At 39.2% G+C, this 24,395-nt stretch overlaps 1 protein-coding gene across 7 annotated transcripts in view; it reads left to right on the forward strand.

Annotated features, from left to right (window-relative positions):
• The window catches only part of Bmpr1b (bone morphogenetic protein receptor type 1B), a 323,473-nt gene that overhangs the window by 247,977 nt on the left and 51,101 nt on the right, over nt 1-24,395 (forward strand). The window contains exon 1 of one of the 7 annotated variants that reach the window (XM_021657662.2): nt 7,201-7,279. The exons of the other annotated variants lie outside the window; for them this stretch is intronic. Coding sequence (XP_021513337.1) covers nt 7,240-7,279 — 40 coding nt within the window. The 5' untranslated portion in view covers nt 7,201-7,239. Of the gene's footprint in view, nt 1-7,200; nt 7,280-24,395 lie in introns of those variants that run through there. 7 annotated transcript variants of the gene reach the window in all.

Genomic DNA, 24,395 nt, shown 5'->3' on the forward strand with positions numbered 1-24,395 from the left:
CATATTATATGAAACTGTCTAAGAGCTATCTGTTTGGGAAAAAGTAATATGCATTTTTGATGGGAATAAGAAAACCTGAGTTTGATTTTTCACCTTCTGGTACTAAATTCTAATATGTGTTTGGGTATCACTGTTAAAATCTCTAACTAGTTGAAATAAAAATGCTGAAATGTTTCAGATGAAAAGTTAGTGTGCATTAGCAGCATTATTCGGTCTTCAAAGCATAGGAGGCATCTTCCTTCATTTATCACACCAGTACAACACAGGCTGTTTTCTAACTTTGCTTTATGTTCTGTGCATTCAAGGAAGATAGTCCCAGGTGGGACCTGGTGGAGATGAGAGACTATCAATTTAAAGAATGGTTTCAGGAGAGAGTGGTGTAAATGGCTGAAAAGAAAGAATCAGTCCAGCTGCAAACTAAAGGCCAACAAGACACCATCTTGGAAAAGAACAGAATTAAACATATTCCAGCTGGGGAGGCTCACACAAGCGGGATCTCAGAGAACTTACTGTGGCCAGGGGGAGACCTGAGCAGTGGATGTCAGAGCTGTGCAGGCTGGGTGACAGGTGGTAAGCAGGGACACAGCTGGGGGTGGGGTAAACAGGGACAGATAATGGGAGGGTTGCAGCAACTCAGATTGGGAGACTAGAGCTTTCCTGTGGATCTCACAGATCCAGTAATAAGTTATAGGCAGATAACATAATTCTAGTTCCCATTGTCTTCTTCTTTTGATAGTGGCAGCCCTACTCTTTTAATTGATTAAGACAAAACCCTTGGCACCATTTAAACTTTTTCTCCTACATGGAATATGTAATTCATTGGAAAATTACCCTAACAGTGTTCACAGTGGGTCTCCAGGTAGTGTTCTTTGCAACCCTCAGACTACAGCAAGCCATCCTGTAAAGGCAATGGCCAGCTTTGTGAAGGTCAGACTGGACTGTCTTTCTTCTTGGCCTTCAGTCCTGCTTCTTCTGTGATGTGGCATGCACATCAGAAACCATACCATATCCATACACCTCCTGCATAAAGTGACAGGAAATTGTCCTGGAACAGTTTTATTAATCAGAGTAAAAGTAGATGAGGGTAGTCATGGATGGAGGTACTGAGGCATTTCCTGGTACCATTAGTTAGATATGAACTATGTTGTAGCTCCTAATTACTACTTTTTTTTCTCTGTTTCATATCCTACTTATCCATAACCATCCTGGAATGGCATTCCAAAATAAGCTACTTGACTTTAGTTTTACTTTTTTAGGAAACAAAGATTATGACAGTAGCTGCAAAGTGTGTTCTTGATAGAATCATTTCTTCTCACCTCTTGTATTACCATCCACATTATAGTGGTCTCCTGGCTGCCTTCATTTTGCTTTTGCTCTCTGTAGTGTAGTCTTATCCTAATAGCCAGAGTAATGTTTCCAAAAAGTCTTCTCCCATCAGGTCTGTTTCTTCTCTGGTATCATCCTTCCTCTTGCTGGACAAGGTGGCATCCACCATTCCCTTATAACACAGGTGTGCCTTGGGGCTCCTTCTTGCTTTTCCTTGTGTCCAGAACATTTTTGAATTTTCTTCTTTGGTCATTGCCTTCCTTACCATTCTTTGCAAAGATGACTTAATAGTGAGAAAATTCTAAGCATACTCATACTCTGAAATAACAGTTTCCAGTATGCCTTGTCTGCTTTCCCTCTTTCCACAGTGATTAGAAAGATTTATGTACATTCGTGTTATATTGTCATCTGTCTCTTTCATTCTTGCAGAGATTGAAAGGCTTGTGTTGGCAGAGAATTGTATTGATTCCTTTCTATTGTTCTTGGTCACAGCCTGGTACCTGGAAGATGCTCAGTAAATAATTACCTAGTGATTGAAGGAAGGCATGTTTTAAAAAATGTAATTCTAAGCGGGTATGGTGGCACACACCTTTAATCCCAGCACTTGGGGAAGCAGAGGCAAGCCAATCTCTGTGAGTTTGAGGTCAGTCTGGTTTACAAAGCGAGGACAGCCAAGGCTACGTAGAAAACCCTTGTCTCAAAAAACAAAACAAAACAAAAAATCAAAATAAATGTAATTCTAACTGTAGTATAAAGAGATGGTTAAGGGAAGGAAGGGCTAAGGAAGATACACTGAAGTGCTTGAGGTGACCATCAAAGCATAAAGGACAATGGCCTCCTTAGCCTCTTTCAGTGGAGTCAACAGAGAGGTGCGGAAGGAGGACAGAAATACATAGGATATTTAAATGAAATCATATTCCGGACAGTTTAATAGAGATGACAAGGAATCTTTCTATGATTCTGAGGGTTTATGGCATTGGCAGCTGATGAATAATGGCTTTTTCCATCATTCTAAACTACTAAATACTAAATACTAAAGAAAGCAGATGAAGTAGAGCATGGTCGTGTATGCCTGTAATCCCAGATTTTGTAGGGCTGATGTAGGAGCATCATGAATTTGATGGCAGTGTGGACAACTTCATGAAACCCTAAATATCTTTTTTAAAAAATGATTCAGAAATATACAGGGAGAGAGGCATCAGAGAGGGGGAGGAATGGCTTCAGATGTATAGTTAGTTTTGGTGTTTAACTGATTTTTCTGAGGGTTAAATGATCAGTTGAATATGTAATTCTTAAGTCCAGGAATATTATCAGGTAACCTATGCAGTGGTCATGGAGTAGAGTCTTGGGTAAGCCAGCGTCCTTATAATGATGATCTGATGCCAGTACAAGAGTTCCTCATCATTAGCATAGTTATATATGCTTAGTCTATATTGAAAATATTAACAATATAAATATTATAAAAGAGAAAACAAAAACAAATCTCTGTATTTCTCCTTGCTTAATTTTTAGTGCTACAGTGGAAATATATATATAAAAAAAATCATGTGAAAATGCAGCATCTAAGGACTTTAAGAGTAAAAAAATATACCTTTGGCTTGTTTGGCTAGCCTGAAACCCTGTGTTTTGGTTTTGTAGTCATCATCTTTTATTGAAAACATGGTGGGGTGCATTTTTCCTTTAGTCACTGGAAGTAACTTCTTTATCAAAACATTCGGAATACATGCAGTTGTAAAAGGCTTAAATGTGTTCTTGGCACATCTATATGTTACCAATACTTAGTTATTAATAGTTGTGTTCATCACAGAAATACTTTTATGTCTTTTGAAGCTGAGATTTTGACAATAGCCTTCATACCTCTGGTGATTTTTTTGTTACCTTATTTAGTAGAGGAGAGTAAAGTATTTTGAAATGGTTTCCAGTTTAGAAACTTATTAAAATGATTGGATTTCTCAAAGGGACCATGTTGTTGGAAAAGTTACTTGATACAGGTTGCTGGGCCAGAATAGCAATAGAAAAATGTATGGCTATTTATAGAAACGAAAACAAAATTACCCATTCTCATCAGTGATTATTCCTTAGCTGGCAAGGGCACCTAAGTTGTGGGTGAGATCCTTGACCTGATACCTGGCTGTAATTCTGCTTTCATCTCATGCCTCCACTTTGCAGGGAGTCTGACTCTGGGTATAAGTGAACCCAAAGGTTTATTGCTAACAGTGAAATCACAGTTATTTCTTTCTTGTTGGGGGGGACTATGAGAGCCATAATTCAAAGATCCAATATATTCAGGTTTAATTAAAATTCAAGACACCTGGCTACTGAACACACTTCATAAAATTAGAATAATTGCAACTTTGTGATTTCTCAGAGACGCAGACAATGGTGGGTATGTGCGTGTTCGTCTATATAAAGAGATGATAACAAAATCGTGCCACATGATTAGAGAGGCGAACAAGCCCCAGTCTCTGTGGATGGCAAACTGGAGGGAGACCCAGAAAGCCTAATGTTGTAGCTTCTGTCAGAGGCCAGCAGGCTCTGCACCAGGAAGGCTAAGTTTCAGTTTGACTTTTTTAAAGAATATATTATTTTAAAATTATTTATTATTATTAACGTGTGTATGTGAGAGAGGGGAGGTGTACGCTTGTGGATGAAAATGTCACAGCTTGCCTATAGAAGTCACAGGACAAATTTTTGGAGTTGGCCCTCTCCTTCTACCTTTGCCTGGGTCCTAATCATCGAACTCAGTTCACCCAGCTTGTGCTGCAAATGCCTTCAGCATCTCAATGCACCCTCAGTTTGGTTTCAAAAGCTACTATTCTGAGGATGCCTGTCTTCATTAAAGAGTGTAAGCATTACTTCTAATTACTCGAATATTAGCTTTCCCGAGGGTGCCTGTAAGATGGCCGTAAGATGGCTCATTGAGTATAATGTTTGATACTTATGCAAGAAAGACCAGCACCCATATAAAAGATGGCGCCTGCCTAAAACCACCCCACTGCTGGGGTGGGAAAGTGAAGAGAAGCAGATCCTAGAGGCTTGGTGGCCAGATAATAGGACCAAACTGGGGAGCTCTAAGGTCCAATGAATGACCTATCTTATGCAGTAAAGTGAAGAGTGATTTTAGAAAACAATGGCTGTTGATCTCTGGCCTTTGCACCTATAGAACACAAACATAAAGATAGTTAACACTCCATGGAAATGCTCAGAATCCCTGCTCTCTTACTACGCTTCTTTTAATGGGTCTCAAAAAAAAATTGGTAGGTTGTTTTTTTTTAATTAAATTGCTTCCTTTGCAAAGTTAAAAAAAAACTAATTTAAAAATTGCCACACAAATGGCATCGAAGTATTCTTTCAGATGTTAGTAGTAATGTGTTAGTAATAATGCTTACGTGTTAGCCTTTAGAGCTTTCTGGGCCAGCCTGGTGACCTTGAAACTCCAGCCTCTTTTTTGTCTATTCCTCAATGATAAGCACAAGGACTGTCTCATATCATGGACTACAAAGTGATCCAGAAGAGGATAATTAGAGCAAATTGATACAAGCATATTAACAAGAACAGTATCAAGGGTTGTAAGAATTCATGGCCATCTCCAACTTCTTTCTAGCACACCCAACAGTGTTTTGGTCTATCTCAGGACATTGGAGCATAAACTCAATGATAATCCAGTGCAGAGATACTGCCAACTCCACAGTGACCTGGACAGTACAGAATAATCATTTGAGCAGTGAGGATGCTTACATTGATGAATGTGTTTAGAAAGACTCATGATTGGTAGCAGACTCCACGAAGACTTCAACTCTGTATTTTATGGTACATTTCAGTTAACTTTTAACTTGTGATACTGAGTGACCACTCATGTGTTGGAGTACTCTGGCCTCAGCTCAACCCCAAAGACCTTTACCAGGTTGGTAAAGGAAAAGACACGTGAGCTCATCAATTGGATGAAGCGATTGCAGAACACAACCCAGAGTGTCAGACAGTGTCATTCTACTGTCATTGCAGTATTTATGTGACTTCCATTATTTGAGCCAAGGGTGTTAACATGTGGCTCTGGAATGCTGCTACAGTTCCAGTCAGAACCTGCTACAGGCTCAGCTGTGTTGGATGTTTACCAGTTTTAATGTATCTAGTAAATTCCTTGATCATTTTGTCATATCACTTCAGGTTATAGGGTGGGTCAACAGAATCCATTTTGTTGATGTAAATAATTAGATTTTATTCATGCCCCATTTATATACCAAACAGATCTGGTTCATGTGGGCTTATTTTTTTTTTTTTTTTTTTTTACTTCTCATCATGAACAGTCAGGATAGCACAGCCAGTGTCTATGCTCATGTTTTTAAATGAAATTTCAGTGCCCTTAGGTATCAAGTATAGTCACGTAACACTTTCTAGTCTCAAAATTCTGTATGGAGATGACAGTGGAAATAGTATTCATATCCACATCTTTCAGTTTCTATGATAATTTGGAGCACTTCAAGGAGCTTCTTCCTACGAGCAGCTTTATTGTCAAATGTTTGAACCCTTCTTTCATTGATCCTATCACACTTTAAGATCATTTGATCAGACATGTCTGAAACTACAGTGATAATCTTTTCTCATTTCCACCTGAATTGACTGGTGACTTTCAGGGCATGTGCTCTGATATCAAACCTTGCAAAAAAAATGCTCAGCTCTGCCTTTGCACTTGTCCCCAGTCAAGTTGACTCATAAAATTAATTTTGAAAAATTAAAATATTACCTTATGGCATTTATTTGGTGTTTGGGTGTGCACATAGAGATCAGAAGACAACTTGAGGTAATCAGTTATTTTCTAATGCCATGTGGTTCCAAGGCATTGAACTAAGGACACTGGACTTTGTAATAAGCACTTCTATGCACTGAGCCCTCTTGCTGGCCCTAAATAACCTATTTTAAATCCATTCAAGATCATGCAGTTAGAAACTGTTCTGGGTAGGAATCTATAGATTCATCAGAGAGAGGACATATCAAATATTCTATGAAACAGAAGTGGTTAGGGAGATGATTTAGTCAGGAGGTGTTTGTCATGCAAGCAGGAATACAGGAATATGGATCCCTAGCACCCACATAAAAGCAAGGTGTGGTGACATACATTTGAGACCCAGATTAGCTTATTTAGCAAGTCGAGGTCCAGTCAGAGACCCTGTCTTAATAAGCGTGTGCGCCCATGCACACACATACATACACACCAAACATATTCATGTATATACAAAGAAACAGAAGATAAATGTCAGGTACCTCTTAGTAGAGATAATTTTAAAAAGATTTATGGGACTGTATCAAGACTTTTTCCCATGTACATGTTTCTCAGTTTATGAGGAAGTTACATCCTAAGTCCATCGTAATGGAAAATGAACACCACCTACCGAATATCTCCACTCAGCCTAGCTGATCTTCAGCTTGGAGCCTCACATCAGGCAATGCCATCCAGCACAAAGTCCCTCTGAGCACTGACTGTCCCATAATTTACTCAACACTGGACTAACACTGAAGAATGAAACAGTTGTCTGGACATGTTGCTACATCATTGAAAAGTAAAAATACCCATAAAGTTGTAGAAGATGATTATGTAGAGACGCTTACTATCTGGCATCAAAAGTTTAATCTGAACCTTAAACTATGAATAGCCAGTATGAAAGTACATACTTTAAAAACAAAAACAAAACAAACAAACAAAAAAAACCAAAAACCTCCCTGGTTTGTTTATATAGCAGCAAATATTAATCATAAAACAGAGAGCCAGTAAAGCCTGGTTTCTGTCTTTGTTTTGTGTTGATACAGCAGAACACCACATATTGGGTAATGGGTGAAGAAAATAGTCTGAGCAATCCAGTGTCGGGTGCTGAAAGGGCTTTTCTTTCCAAAAAGGGCTTTGGGGGTGCTGCAAGATTCATGGAGGTCATCACAATGGGAATATGCAAAGGAAAGTTGGGTAAGACCCGAAGTAACTCATTGACTCAGTCATGAGGGTGGAGTCGTCATGATCTAGTGGCTCCGAAAGCCACTCCTTTTGTATGCCACAATGACAAATGCATTTTATTTGAGAGTTTTGGAGGAAATGTGTAAACTATAATATGCGTTTTTAGAGAAATACTGCTATAACATTTTGTGTCCAGATTCATTTCCTCTCTCTCTTTCCCTCCCTCCATTTTTTTCCCTTTCTTTCTATTCTCCCCTCCCTTCTTTTAAGACTGAGATCTATGTAGTCCAGGCTGGCCTTGAACTTGATAAGTAGCAGATGACCTTGAACTTCTCTTCCTTCCTTACCTCTAGGATTTGGTGCATGTTAAACCTTGTTTGCAGGTCTCTGCTTTTAGTTTCTGAATATAGGCACTATAAATGTTTCTTTCGTTGTTGTTTGTTTTGTTTTGGGGTTTTTTTTTTTTTTGTTTTGTTTTGTTTTGTTTTGTTTTGTTTGTTCTGTTTTGTTTTGTTTTCCAGTCAGGGTTTCTCTGTGTAGCCCTGACTGTCCTGGAATTCACTCTGTAGACCATGCAGACCTTTATAAAATGTTTCTTTATACTGGTTGTGATAGGTTTTATATTTTGTTTGAAATCATGGGCTTTGGATGGTAGTGCATTTGTAACACCAGCAATCAGGAGGCCGAGGTAAAAGTTGTTACGTGGGAGAGAGAAAGGAAAGGGCAGGAAAAGGAAGGGAAAGGGAAAGAAGAGAAGAAAAAATGGAACTGGAGAGAGGGAAGGAGGAAGGGAGGGAGGAAAGAAGGGTAGCTCTGAGAAGAACCCCTGTGAATGTAATTGTTTAGTCTTGCTGGATTAGCATTGGGGCACACTGCTGGTCCTTGCTCTGTCGCTACCATCCCATCAAATCTGATGGGTGTGAAAAATGTAAGGACAACAAAATGGAAAGTATATTTGGTTGATTGTAATCACTTTAGAGTAACGAGCAAATTGAAATTATTTGGTTAACAATTTTGTTTATTTCAATTTAAAAATCTATAACCACACAGATTAATATAATCTAAATTTGGTTATAATGGAAATTATTATACAAAAGTAGGAATCCATTTAAAAAAGCATAGTCATACTCTTAACCGTTGGAAAAATCTCAGATTCGAATCTCACTGAATATTTTGGTATTCCTGGTTATATGCTAATGATGACCTAGTTCCTTTAGTCATTCAGTCTTTTTGGAACATACATTTCTAGAAACCTGTCTTCAGTGTTTCTTGGTCAGGGAAACAAAACAATTCAGTGACAGTCACTGCGGTTCAGCTGGAAACCACAGACATGGCTTCCTCTTTTCCAGGTTCCTTGCAATGGTGTGAATCAGAGGGAGTGGATTTGGAGAGATTAATTTGTAGTGAGTGAATGTTGCTGATTCCTATCCTGACCTCAGGAAGCCTGGCATTGCCCAGATACCTAGTGGGAAATACCCAGGTCCCTGACTCCAAATAAGAGTGCAATAATGTCTTCTGACTGCTGTGTTGGGTTTATGGAACATGAGATACTTTGAGGAACACTTTCTTTGGAGACCCAGATTCAGTGTGGAAAAGCTGGTGAGCCTTTCAGAGTAGCAAGACCTGCCTTGTTGATTTAGGTCAATCCTATTTCTTCCCAACATCATAACCATTGTACTATCCCCTGGTGCAAACGTCATTAGAGAGAGCCGGCAAAACTGTTATGGCCTATTCAGAACAGAGGTAAAATGAGTCACCAACACTGATGGAGAACAACTTTTAAAGCAAAAGTCAGAGTGTTTTTACTAAGCATCATTAAGTGTTCCAACGATATGAGTCATTGAGACAAACACTGATTTTAAAACTGAATGTTCACAACTCCACTTCACATCTGCTCTGCCTCAGAGCCTTGCTGTTTTGTCTCCCAGCTTTCAGGCAACAGGAAGAAGGGGGAAAAAAAGGAAAACTGCTCTTAATGTCTAATGAATATTTATGCAGTCCTTTGACAATTAAAGGCTCATTAAAATTCACATCAAAAGAAAAGAAAAAAAAAACACTTTTAAAACCAAAGAAGAATGCAGTGGCAAGTAGAAACTTAAATTCTTTTTCATTGGAAATTGTCAGGTCAGAAAGACTCTGTAAATGGGCTTTGGGAAATGACTCTTGGTAGAGGTAAATCTCAGTGCTGGGTCAGGTTTTGGACTGGGACTTTCTGTGTTTAAATCACTGTTTCTGTTCTTTTTAGCTCTGTGACCTTTAGCCCATCCTGAGTAGAGCTACTTCTGCATATCGATGTAGAGACCAGTGGGCATGACCACACAGTCTTTGGAAAAGCAGCTAAGAGGACACATGAGCACTACGAAGAATATGGACAGGCACATTTCTCTGTCCTGAGAAATGTTTTCAGTCTTTGACACCCCACGCACACTCCAGGCACTTGGAATGATCCTTATTTTCCCCATTTTGAAGTGGTGAGAGGGAGTGTATTATGAATCTTCAAATCTGATAGGGAATGTCTTAGTTCCCTTTATTTCCTTCTTTTCTTCCAGTTTTTATTCCCATTATGCTTTCAGCTGCCCTGGACTATAGCTTTTCTTGTTGCTCAGAAACTTAACACATATAACAGGAGTGCCTGAATATATATTGAGATGCCTTCAAAGCCACAATCCTTTATGTAAAGCAAAGTACGTCGAATCCAGGGGAATTGATTTGTTTTATTACTATATTGGATGCATATTTGGTAATACAAATAAATAAATGCCTGGGCATGACCAGATGATGGCCTGTTCAGGTTATGTGCCTGCTCACTAACTCATAAGCAGTTATGAAGTAGAAGTACATATTGGAATGAACAAAGAAGTGATACAGCCTTTATTTGCCTATTTCTTCCTCCATGAGTCTTCACCTTGGTATAAATAACCATGTCTTTGGAAAGAAGCAAATTGTTCAACAGATGAATGTATTTCTTTAGAAATTCTACTGCTTAATCTTAAGTAATTGGCCATTGTAGATTATACAAGATGGGTTGCGAAATTATACTTGTGAAATGCCAAGAAGCTGTTATTGAACTCAAACTTTGTCTTTAAGATATGCTTCATACATTAACAATGGCCGAGGTTTCCACTGGAATCTTTGTTCTTTCCGCCATCTGCTCTGAGTCTCTATGCGAAGTATTGGATCTGTTTCAGAGGAACTAAATAAACATTTCTTTCTAATAATCCCTTTTAGGAATGAAACTCTAGTTATGGATTGCCAAGCAATTATATTACATTTTTATGATTTGGAAACAGGCATCACTATTTTGCGTGCATTTCAGGGAGACTTTGTTGTAATCACATTATTGTTATCTGTGCATGGCCCTGATGAGAGCTCAGTATATAATCATTTCATCATTTCACCGTGGTAGATAGTCACTCCATTAGTTGACATGGGTATTGGAGATCCAAATGCAGCTCGCAGAGAGCGCCCTATTCACTGAGCCATCTCGACAGCTCTTAGTGCTGGTTCTTCCACAGTATCTCACTTATGTGTCAGCACTAGCAAGACCCACGGTCATGGAATTTACTCATGACTTTCTCTCAAATGAAGCATTAGAAAGTGGCTAAAAATTGGGCATGTATTGTGTATGTATTAATTAGTACCAATGATAAATACAAATGAGAGGACCAAACTTACTATATAAGATCATCCTCTCTCTCTCCAGAGTGAGAGCCAATCCCAATTAGAGTCGCATAGCTTCCATGGGCACTAGCCAATCCCAATCGAGGTCATGTAGCCACAGGAGAAATTCCCCAAAAGCCTTTAAAAGAGCTTGCGTGTTCCTTGTGTGGTTGCCATTTTAGGTGAACGGTCGACCCCTGAATGCTGGTCATCTCTGCAGAATAAATTCTCTTGGCTTTTACTTACCATTTGAGTCTGGGGTCTTTCTTCAGCGATTCTTAGACCCTTACATGAGGAAGTAATTTATCCCATTCCATAGCATGCTCCTCTCTATGTGTATCTTTAACTGGTATGTCATTTTAATTCATTCTGGATTCTTGTAAGAAAGAGCTTTCTGAACTTGTGGTGAAATGTGAACCCCTTTCAGTTGTAAACTTTACAGTCAAACTATACTGCGAAATGTTAAACTATGCATTTCCTGACAAATGAAGTAACTTAAATTTATCAGCTACTCTTGCCATATGCATGAAGCCATGTACTAAATAATCTATACAATATCTCATTCACTTTTAGTGACTTGTGCCTGTAAGAAATATTCATTATTGTTCCTATTTACAAGGTAGAGGAATTAAGGTCTAGAGGAACTGGTGAATTGATCAGAGCTCCATTAATGAGTGGAGCTAGACGTGGTCTTAAGTCTATGGGCTCTCTTCTACATGGTGCTGACTGGCAAATTGGCCTCAGAGACTGTTTAGAAACTTCTCCCAACTCAGGCCACCGAGTTTAGCCTGTTAGCCAAAAAATATGATTTAATTGGATATCTCTGACAAAACCTGCAGTTTTTGAGTGTGTAAATTGTGTGTCAAGAGAAAGAAGGGAGAAAAGCCTTGATGTGTTCTCATCTTTTGTTTTTAGTTTCCTGAACTGGAGAGCTTATGAAGCAGCAGCCACGGTAGAGTGTACCCTTCAGAGGCAGCAGCACTGCATTAGCAGAAGGAGAACAGTGGAGTCTGTTCTCTCTCAGTTGATGATCCCTGAGACCTTTACAATAGGGAGCTGTTCACACACCAAACCCATCAATAGAAATTATATAGCGTATTTCGGTACCTTGCTACCTGGCATCTAGAGTGTGAGGTAAAATACCATGTTTAAAACAATCTTTGAGAAAGGTACTTCTGTATTCCTCAGACCTCCATATAATGTGGAAAAAAAGAAAACAAAACATAGAAAAAAGTCTGCCTAGTGTATCCCTTCTTAGGCTGTTATATGAAGCAGCATGTGATTTTTCTTGGGTCAGAATTAGCCATTTCCTGAGGCACAGTTGAAAGACTAAATTGTGCTTAGAAATCAAGATTTAAACTAAGTGCAAGTCAAGACATAAACATAAATTTAGAAGAAAATCTATTTCAATATCTCAGTCCTTTAGTGTTTGGACGTGGATGAAAAACATGCATAAAAACAGAAGGTGCTGGCTGTGTTAGCTTAAAATTCGCCAGATAAACAACTCCACCCCACTCCACCTCCACTCCTGTGGTCAACTACTATTGCATTGAGAAGCTTTTTTTAAAAAAAAAAAATACTGTGTTAGGAATGGGAGTGTTTTTTATATGCTTGATTTACTCTCATATTATTGGATCCTTTCGTGTTTATCAGCATTTTATAACTTGAAGAAACTAAGTAGTAATGGGTTATTTCTAGAAATGTAGCTTAATTTTAATATTTAAGGACTGTTTAAAAGCCTGAAAGCCTAGTTTTTCATTCATACTTTCTTTCTAGTACATTTATTACACTTAATAGTTTCTCAATGGAAATATATAATCACATTTTATGAAGGTTCAAAATTTTTATTTTTTTTCTCTCTCTCCTTTTTTTTTTTGGTCTTCCTTGCCTTTTTAATTAAAAAAGCAAGACCCCTCCCTCTTCTCTTCCCAGTCCCACCCTCCTTTTCTTGTCCCCCATCCCTTTTCTATACCCTTCAGAAAAGGAGAGCTCCCCACTACCAACCTACCCAGCATATCAAGTTGTATAAAGATGTATAAAGACTGAGCCATCCTCTTCCCCTGTGGCCTGGCAAGGCAGCCCAGCTAGTGGGAAGTGACTGAAAAGCAGGCAACAGAGTCAATGTCAGAGACAGCTTCTGTTCTCCTTACTAGGGCACCCACATAACAACTGAGCTGCCCCTTGAATACACTAAAGAAGGTTATTTTTGTTATATGTGTATAAGTATTTTGCCTGTGTGTGTGTGTGTGTGTGTGTGTGTGTGTGTGTGTGTGTACCACATGCATGCAGTACACTTTGTAGGCCAGAAGATGGCCTTGTATCTCCTGGATAGAAATGGATTTAAGGACAGTTGTAGATTCTAGGAACCCAACCTGGCTCCTCTGGGAGAGCAATGTTGCTGGTAACCACTGACCTATATCTCTCCAGCCCCCAAATTTATATTTACCTCATTGAACAAATCTTGGAGCTGTGGTTGACTTAGTAGATAAAGTGCTTGCTGAACAAGCGTGGGGACATGAATGCCAATTTCTAGCACCCACATAAAACCAAAGCACAGCTGTGTTCAGCCTGTAAATGGCAGAGGTAGGGCGGAAATTGCCAGAGAGGCAGGCCGTGGGTTTCTTGCCTAGACAAAGTAGCTGAAATGGTGAGCGGTTTGTTCATTGAAAGACCTTATCTCAAAAACCCGAACCAAAACAAAACAAAATAAAAAACAACCCTAAAATGGAGAGAGAAAAGAAAATACTCAACATCATCACCTGGCTCCCACATACGTATGTGTGAGTACGGTGGTACACATACATGGATCTTATGCTTCTGTGTCTTCCATAATTAATATTCCCCAACTTACCTTAAAATGTGTATACATTTATATTTGTAATCCTGAGGACTAGTCAGAACTTGTTCTAGTTCTCCAAGTGTGTTCATCAATGTAGTTACATTGAGTTAACACTTGCAGTGCTCATACACAACCAGTGATGGATAGATCCTTGGCACACAGCAAGACAAAAGACCAAATCATCATCATCATTGCAGAAAATGCCTGGTGATGACAGTCAATTCAGATAAGAAAGAGAAGCTTTATTTAAGGCTGTCCGAAGTGGAGCAGGAAACACTAATTTTATTGAAAACCCACTTGAGTGAATACTACCTCCTCCTGTCAGCAGACATATATATGATGAAACCCTTTAGTGTACTGAAGAGCAGGGTTTTCCTGAGATGAATTCCATGGAAAGAACTGTTTCCATGATGGGTGAATTATGGCTATGCTGATGAGTATTTATGGGTGTAGCTTCCAAAATGACCAAAGTTAACCTGTCACTGCAGGTAAACAACACGATTGATTTACCAGTGACAGAATGTAAACCACCAGGGAACAAACAGGGCTTGGGAGCTTGGAGTGATGGCTCAGTCGGGGAAGTGTTTGCTGTGCAAGCAAGAGAACATGAGTCCAGATCTGCAACACCTAAATGGCCAGGCATGGGAGATGTACCAGTGATGCCAGCACGGAGGACATGAAAGCTGAAGGAACCCTGGGGCTTCGCTGACCAACTAGTTTAGTCTAATCAGTGAGAGGTCGGGTATCAGAAAACAAAGAGAAGAACAGTTTAAGAAGATACACAAGTGTCAACCTCTGTCTTCCACATGCTTGTGCATATCGACTACCCCCTCAGACAAGTTAGGATTTTGAGAAGCTTGCACCACACAATGAACTAGACATTATCAAAATCTAGACAAATATGGTGGTTCTAACACTCCATTCTCTGTTGCTGTGGATTTTACCTAGGGCCTTGCCTATGAAAAGGAAGTATCCTACTACTGAGGTATGCCCTAACATGCAACATGTTTAACATAATTGTTCTTTCTCTTGGCTTTTTTTTCTCCCAGGAGTCTGACCAGAATCACTCAGAAATTATTGTCAAGAACTCTGCTTACCCATCACACACAGATGCCAATGAAAATAACACACAAAAACAAATTACAATATGTGCAGAAAGTTATGGTAAATAGTCACGTGTAGATAGTCATGGCCTTCTGAGACCACTGGCTGATTTGCATTGCTTCTATTCTTTTTCATCCAAGCCTTAGAAACTCTGTAATTCTTAGAAGCTAAATGGGAGTGGATTGCAAAGTCCCAATACTGTAATTAGGCCGCAAAACAAACTGGAAATGTTTGGAATAGGAAAGTCCATATCATAATTAGGATCAGACAGTCTTTTTGTTCAGCGTAATCCAGAGCAAAAATAAAACATTTCTTGGGGAGGTCTAAAGCTTGGGGCACAGTACTATCTCTGCATGTTGAGACTTAGTCTTGTCATACACAGTCCAAAGATCTTTGTGCGGGTAGAGTTAAGGTTTTGGTTTACCGTATTATAGTATTCCTCTCTTCTTTTTGTTATGTCATAATCTGTTCCTAATTACCAAGCAGAAGTTAAAACACTATCAACTGAAATGTATGTGTGTGTTTGTATGTGTGTGTGTGTGTGTGTGTGTATATATATATTTACAGAATAAGATATGACTTATTTAAAAACATTATGTATGAATACTCACAGACACATTATTTCTAGAGCACTCTAATATTAGCATATGCACTGCCCTCTCACCCCACATTTTCTAACAGCAATTGTTCGGTTCATTTAATCCCTATCACGGTAAGTTTATTAATGCAAGCTCACAAGCATAAATAATTTCAAGCGTGCATAATAGCCTGTAAGCACATACATGTAGACCACAACCTTCCAACCTGCTTGAATTTAGGGGAGGGGGTTAAGCACAGGACACCCACATACATCTGCACCTAATTTATATTCAGAGCTCTGTGTATCCACACGATCTCATACGTGTAGTAGGTCTGCATCTGTTTTCGTTCTTCCTGCTTGTGATTTTAGATGTTTAGATTTTAGAACTTAAGTGTTCTTCCCCCGAGTTCTTGCTTGGTTAAGGGTCGAGCTGGAAGTAGAGGTCTAGTGTGTTAGGATACCAGATGGCCCCCGTCTTTCCAGACACCCATGAGCACCCTTTGCTTGCCCATTCTGGGATTGGGGTCACCAGGTAAGTCAGAATTACTTCCTGCAGAAGTGCTGACCTAGACAGGTGTGCTTAGCCAAGTCTTCTTCCCCGGTCTGTCGATGAAGCAATGAAGCCTGTAAGTATTACGTAAATAACTACCTTCTGTTACATTTCCTGAGATGCTGCCTGTGTGTGTTTGCTGCCTGTGCCTTATTTAGTGAGCATCAATGTGCCGCCTCCCCGCCAAAAAAAAAAAAAAAAAAAAAAAAAAGACGCACTGTAGATTCACAAGTGAGTGGCATAGCTCAGGCTAGAAATCATGATTCCTACACCTGTTTGGGGTCCAGTTACCCTGTTACACGTGTGACTTGGTCCATTGTAAGAGGTGGTGCCTGGTTACATGTTTTGTATGTAAGTTTCTACATTTTGACATAAAGATGTCAGAAAAACCTCTCCAGCTCTCCTTTCAGAGTTCACTTGCTTGCTGATATCTCCCCCCACCCCCCATAAACTCACATTCTCTTTGTACTAAAGCCTTTCTTCAGCTGGGCTGAGTGAGGCTGGGCCAATTCCTCTTTTGATGTAGCCCAGGAGGGGGTAGTAGCTGGGAAGCCGGGACTGAGAAGAGACCCAGTGCACAAATGGGAGGCAGGGCATCTCTGGAGACCGTGTGCGAAAATGAAAGGCAGCTCATGAGGAGGAGTTGCTGTGGGGCCAATGGGGCAAGAGTGTGTTCTGAGAGCACTTTGTACCTGGTGTTTCCTAGCTTCTGAGACCAAGAGAGAGGGAAGAAGGTTTCAAGGCTGTGGGCTAGCGGAGAAGCACAGGGGGAGAATAGGAAGGAGACGAGGGAGGGGGCTACAGCCTGGATACAAATTGAATAAGTGGTAATAAATGATAATACTAAAAAAGAAGAAAATAGAGTATTTCAAGTTGTTGAGGAACTGTTTGGAGTTGCCTGACAAGATGCAAAAGGTGAGAGGGATTAGAAAATATTTAAAATAAAAAAAAATTCTTCAAATGTACTGAAAAAGAGACCCCCCCACACACACATATCCCCTGTGCACCACAGATTAGTGGAGGCTTCCTCATTTGCTGCTGCAGAGGGGAAGGTGACTGAGAGCTGTTTTCAGTACAGAGACTGCCAATTCCAGTTTAGCAAACACTGGCTACCATCTTCCTGCAGCAGGCTTCTGATGCCCGCCACAGATCACCATCCCTTCCCCAAGACCAACAGCCATTGGTCTGTGCCATTTCTCAAGCATTTCATCCTTGTTTCTGTGGGGTTTGTTGTTTTCGTGACATAACAGAAATGTATGTGCTGATAACATTTTATTGTTCAGACTTATTGTCAGAAATGGAACAGAAGTGGTGACATTGGAGAAAACAGGTTTCTTTAAAGCTGGCTGTGAGTTTGGTGTTGGGGACAGAGGTGCTTTGATCAATACTGGTAGGGAAGAGATCCCACGCTTTCTGGGGTGTTTATGAAAATTAGCATTAGTGTACTGTTCTTTCAGAGACTGTTTGTAATACCCACAAAAATGTGTTGGAGCAAGGATCGGGTTCCACGATCACCTTCAGGTCCCTTCATTGATACAGCACACACCTGTGTGTTCTCTGCTCTGTTTTGTCCTCAGAACTGTTTTGAAAAGCTTCTGACATCTGATGCGTGGAATAAGCGGATTCCTGTTAGTCTTCTGACAGGAAAGTTCACATTGTGCCTGTACGTGGTACTTCTGATAAGGCCATTTTTGACAAACGTTACACTAAATCGTGTGCAGAATTGACTCTCAAGTGTTCTGGTGTTAGGTTCTGTTTTACCTGTATAGTGCTTTCTTGAGGCATTGAAAAGACATGTTACCGATAGATAATTGCATATAAAACATATTGATAGTAAGATATAAAAGAGCCCTAATAGTTTTTGTTGTGTTTTGTTTTTGAAGTTCTCTCTTAGTTTGCTGTAGAAATGGTGATAAGAATACTGACCCAGTTAAATTTTATATCTAACATATAGATATAGAAAGCTTTGCTTGGTGACATACATTTGGTTGACATCCACATTACCATAAATGTTGTCACATGAGAGAGAACATCAAATTTCTGTAAATGTTCTTTAAGTATGAAGCTACTTTGGGATAATTTTAATAATTAATGCCCTTTTGAAATATGGCAGGCATTTTACATGTATTTTTATGTTAGAAGATACTGTAGGTTTTTGTATTTCAGCATCCTGCACTGGGTTTTACTAAACTTGCAGATTCGTCCTTTCAAAATCAAGTTGCCTTTGTCTCAGCATCAGCAGTTGCTTTCTTGCAATCTGTTTAAATGAGTAGTTTCTGCTGTTTATCCTAAAATGCAGATAAGTGGCTTTCAGCACACTGTTTATAGTGGAATAGCTTCTGAAGAGAGTCAACCTTATCAGCTAGAGTCTTCAATGCCATAACTAATGATCTTTCGGCTTATACCTCCCTGCTAGACAGAAGGCATCAAACTTCGCAGAGGCAAGAAAGAGCCTAGTACAATTAGGGTGGGTGGACTGATTGGTAGGACACCTATTGGGAAGATTCCTTTTTTTTTTTTTTTCCTACTACTAGGAAGCAGGGAGAGAAATCTTGTCTATTGTTTTCACATGCACAGGGCTACCACCTTCTGAGAGCTAGGGTAAAGAAGTAGGAAGTAATTGCAGAGATATGATCTTTTTTGTTCCAGATTGCATTTTAGTAACTAATGCCATTTTAATACTTCGTAGGCCAATTAATATGAGGGCAGGAAGGGAGAGAATTCATGTTTTTTAATGGCTTTAATGATGAAAGTAGAAGGTTTTCCCTCTTACAAAAGGCAGAAAGAAAATAAATAGATTCAACTAATCACTTATAAAGGAGTCTATTCATTCTGAAAGGTCATCGTGGTCTTTCTTGAGGGAAACAACTACCCTAAACAAGCTAGTTTTGGCTTAGTGGGGATCAGTGAGCCCCACATAACAAGCAGTTACTGCTGATAGACTTTATCCACCTCTTTTCTTTTGCTGGTTTATGAATGCACATGTACAGGTACACAGGAGTATACAGGTAGGTGTGTCTGTGTGTGTGTGTGTGTGTGGGTGTGTGTGTGTAGGCTGGAACACAACCTTGGCCACCACTCCTCGAGTGCTGGAGTTCCAGAAGTAGGCTAGGAAAACTGGCCAGTGAGCTTTGGGTACCAGACCCCCAGCACTCAGGTTTGAACATATACCGTCAGACTTGGCATCTTTCTTCCCTTTTCTTTTTCAGTGGGGATTCTGGAAGACTGAAAGCAGGTCCTCATGCTTGCAAGGCAAGCACTCTCCTGAATGAACCATCTCTCCAGCCCTGTTTTGCTGGGTTTTTACATAGAGTTCAGTTGTAGGTAAATAGAAGGGAGTGTCACTCAATAACTGAAACACTTGCGAATACATTTTGGCAAAATTTTTGTTCAATCTCATGGTTTTGTGGCCAAGGTTTCGTGTGCTCAGACTAGAGCTGTGATTGAAGACAGCCACTGTCTTTTGTCCATGTATTAGAATCGCAATGGTTCAGAAGCACCTACTTTCCTTAATCATGTAAAGTATGCTAAGTGTATATTTCCTGTCTTGTTCCTTTATTTGAAAGTTGAGATTATAATCTCAATTTATCAATATATTCATGGTGAAACAATACAACATATGTCATGTGCTTTTTAGGTTGGTATGAGTCAAAATACACAAACGGGGGGAAGGTTTATGAAGGACAATTATTTTTCATGTATCAGCTTACAGTCAATCTTTTCAGTTTTTTGTTTGTTTATTTATTATAATAACCAAAATGTTGATGATAGCTTTGAAAAGGACTTTGAAACATTTTGATTTTAGAGTAAAGTGTGTGATGATATTCTAGACAGAAATGGAGATATAGGAATTGAACTTAAAAAAAAAAAGAAAAGAAAGCATGCATGGTACCTCACTCCTGTAATTCCAACATTTAAGCCCCTGAGGCTGGAGGATTGCATTGGCTTTGAAGTCAGTCTTGGCTACACAGCCTCTTTTCAAGCCAGCCTAGGCTGCAATATGAAATCTTGCCTCTAAAAGTAAAACAGTATGTGAAAGGAAGAAAAGTCAGGGAGACTTTCAAAGAAAAGCCACTGAGGCACTGAGTGTTATGCAATCAAAAAGCAAAACAAAACAAAACAAAACAAAACTGAAAGTACTTTGGAAAATGTTTTGAAACCCAAAGTCATTTTTATCAAAAGAAGGACAGCTTAAGCAGCATGAGGCCAGAATGTTCCAGTGTGTGCCTTACACAGATTTAAGATAGCACAATGTTTATAATAACATAGCTTCACTTAAGATGGTCCCTCATTGCTTCTGCCCAGAATGCAGCACAATTGTTGTTGGCAAACATCTTTTCTATAAATCAAAGTGGTTGTGGTAGTGATGGTGGTGATGGGGGTGGCAGTTCACACTTTTGAACCACTCTTATAGTCAATTCAGCATAATTAGCACAAACAAATGGTGTTTTGTTTCCCTCTGAAATTATCAAACTATATATTCTGGTCTTACACATCTGTGCCATTATTCAGATTTCTTATTTTACTTTGGATATTTAGCATGGATAAATGGGAACATCAGGAGAAAACTAACATTTGTACCACATGTCTTCCTTCTGGGTTGTTTGGAAATTACAATGCATAATTAGATTAGTATTTTAACTGTGCTATCTGCATGGTAAGAGAAAATCATTGAGACTTGTTTAAAGCTGATGACAAAAAATGTCATTGTGGACATAGGGCTAATTTCCACCTAATTGTTCTATAAACATTCACGCACATACATTGATCTTTTCCTCATTAAAAAATTTTAATTAGTATCTAATGAGAAAATTGGTGTAATAATAACCAAAATAACAAAAAATATTCTTTAATATACATATAAATTGTACTTAGATGTTGGAGTTGATATAATTTTCTTATTTTAGGCTTTTATTGTGCCTACAAATTTTTTTTAAAATCATCTTCTATTAGGAAAAGATGTCCCTAGATTAAGTTATAAGCTGTTAAATGAGGGCCAGAAAGTAGCCTCAGACACATGGTGTGGCCTTTGCGAAGCATATCAAGGAATACCGTGAAAGTTTTGGTGTGAGTGGATATGATCAGGAGAAAGGAAAAGTAAGAGAATTGGTGGTTGGCATGCCACCAGTATGCCTCCAGTTGGCCTAGTAAGGGGCTGTGTATGCTCCATCTCCTTAAGTCTGCACTATTCTGCTGTGTTGTGCATGACAGATACTTTGAAATGGACTTGGCTTTTCTGGTGTTCCTGTGATGCTCATAGGATTTTCTTCTGGCTTTTTCAGACCTTAATCACATCAGTAGGATAGTCGAGTCTCAAATGTAATTTTGATAATCCAAACTTCCAATGGGTCAACCCAAATGATACAATATATTTGATTTTTTAAAAAAAGATTGAAACAATCATTTGGGCTTCTGTTTTCCCAACAGCTTGAAAGGTTTGGAACTACAAAAACAATCTTTAAAGGTATACCTCTCTGAAGAAAGTTCTAAAAGTGAAATTATGCTGAAGCTATCCTGGAGACATTGCATGTTGCCCTAGTCTCCTGGAGAATGATATTATTAAAGTGGAGCTCTAGGTATTTAAGTGACAACTTTTAAATTGTTTTCTGACTTGCATAAAGCCAGAGAAATCTTCTAACCATGTGGAAATCTGCAAATGAGGCTTGATGATAGCCTGTGGTCAGTGCCTTTCTTCTTACTCTTCTTCCTTTTTTCTTTCCAGCGTTTGCTTTTCTCTCTTACCTTCCCACTGTCATATGCTGTGGATCCTGAGCATGGCTTAATGCCTGACTGGAGTAATCTCCTTGGCCAGCTCGTAATCAAAGGGAGGACTGAGGGAAACAGCTGAGCTGCATTAGGCCCACAGACTGGGCCACATTTCTCAACTGCTGACTAACACATCACAGGTGCAGGGTTAGCGCTGCCCTCAGTGCTGGGCCCTTTAGTGGGAACCCTAGCAAGTCTGGGCCTCCTTTTCATGTCTCTCATCCCAGGAAACTTGGCAACCGTACATCAAGCATGCAGAAATTAAAAGTGAGTAGTGAGAGAAGCTTTCGGGCTCACAGCTTCTTGTATCCTTCTCCAAGAAATGTAAGATCCACAAAGCCAATCCTGGCACATGCCCATTCCCGAACACCCAAGCACAGTCACAAACACACACACACACACACACACACACACACACACACACACACACACACACAAGCTGTTTTGACCTTTCTCTTTCTTGGCATAGAAGGTGGAATAGAACAACTCAGAAGACTAAAAACATCTGACGCACAAAATCCAAATGACAAGACAGTGCAGTTTAGCTGCTCTGTCCTGGCAGTGTATAATTTATCCTACTTTATAACAGTTGAAGCATTGCTTGCATTATTTCAATGTTCATATTGAATGTATTGGACTGAGGCTGTTGTTACCCCAGCGTCATCTAAAAGTATTTAAAGTCAAGTGGTACGGTTGTGTGAAGTCCTTGTGGCATCATTTATTTATAGCTTTGACATTCCCCATTCCGTTATTGGTGTGACAGTCATTCTTAATATATAGATTATAAACATCAAAATTACCAAAAGTACATTTTTACAATTCCTCCCTCTCTCCCTCCCTACCTCCTTCCTTCCTTCCTTCCTTTAGACTCTACAGCCAAGGCTGACATTTCCCTTTTGTGCCCCTCTCTCCTGAGGGCTGGGATCATAGACATAAGCCACAATGCCTATTCACATCTGATTCTACAGATTCACGAATGCTGGACAAGTCTTTTACCAACTGAGCTTCATCCCCAGCCTCCAAATATACCTTTAAAAGACAAAGTTTAAAAGCATGAATGCAGTGACTTAACTATTGTCCCAAATGAAGGTTTTGAAATGATAATTAAGCCATTTTTATCTAGAGGGTTATAATTAACTTTAATAAGAAAAGATAAACCTTTGAAATAGTAAAAGCAAGTGTATCTTAGTAATTGTCACCAGTTTTGGTTTGGTTTCTAGAAATTTTTTCTATAAGGTAAAATATGTGAGTAAACAAACAAACAAATAGCAACTAAAAACAGAGCCTCATGTACAGCTATGTAGAGTCTAAACAGTTTAGTTTACAGAGATTTCTTGAGACTATAGTGAGCTTTAAATATACTAGTTTTGTTTTAAATAATTTTGTCATCATAAATGAACTGTTGAATGCGCACTGGTAATGATTGTAGTTAAGAGCAGAATTCTAAGATTACTTTATACACACACACAAATTTTATACTCTAAAGGTTTAGATATGTGAACTCTCAGTGTAATTCTGTAATTTGGTCAATCTTTATGGAAACTAAAGTGTCCTTTAGTAATTATCCAATTACAGATTGGAAGCTGAAAGATCTTAAATGCCTTTTTAGGGGCTTGTCTGTAGTTTTGTAGGGAGAAAGTATGTATGTGGTATAAGGCAGGCAAGCTGCTTGTATTTCTGGCTCCACTGTTACACTCTGATTATTATATATACATATCACATATAACCTGTTCAAGCTGGCGTTGTAGGTCAGGATGCCCTGGGCATGTTGGGCAGCACACAGAGTGAGGACTGGTACAGCGGCAACTTCAGACCTTCGTTAGCCGCAGGACTCTGCGGAGCAGGGCACTGATGGGAACACCTTACACAGAAGCACAGCCCCTGGCTTGGAAATTGGCTCAGATTGAGCTGATTCCATGGCATTGTCATAAAAGAGACCATGGCTCAGTATCTTTTCCGGCACTGTTCACCTAGCTGACATATTAACTATCTTAAGATACAGATACAAGTGAAAGTTCTTATCTTCCTCAGCGAGTGTACTGGTACTGCTGTCTACATGTGGAGTCAGTGTGATGTTTAAAGTGTGTAAACATCATGGTGACCTGCTTGCTGGCTCTTCTTCTTATGTTCGAGATTTCACCAAAATCTTATAGCTAATTTATGTTCTAAAATATTTTGCACAATGTTTTATTGAAATAAACATTTTGATTGAATTTCTGTAAATTCAAAAACATTGTAAAGCCCAAGCAACGGTTTAGCTGTTGTTTGATGTATAAAAGTCATGGTAAAATGCCTGTAAGTTCCTCTGGTACCTAAATGCTGACTCGGGCACACAATTCTGTATCACTTACATGCTAAGCAAGTAAATGAAAATGTAAGATGACATTTATTGAATATTTAATCCTTTTGTGATTTGTTTAAATTATAATCTCACATCAAAAGCAAATGACTAGAGCTTTTAATTTTTTTTTTTTTTCAGTCAGCTGCTTTTGGGTCTCTAGAAGGGTTTTAAGTGACACATAACATTGGCATTTGGATTGTTCAACACAATCTGAGTGAGTGCGCATGTGTAAGGAAAGAGACACAATTGTTAGGGAATAGGGGCATGAGAAAGGCCCTACCTCATAAA

This window comes from Meriones unguiculatus, chromosome 10, assembly GCF_030254825.1.
Source record: "Meriones unguiculatus strain TT.TT164.6M chromosome 10, Bangor_MerUng_6.1, whole genome shotgun sequence".
Taxonomy (NCBI): Eukaryota; Metazoa; Chordata; class Mammalia; order Rodentia; family Muridae; genus Meriones; species Meriones unguiculatus.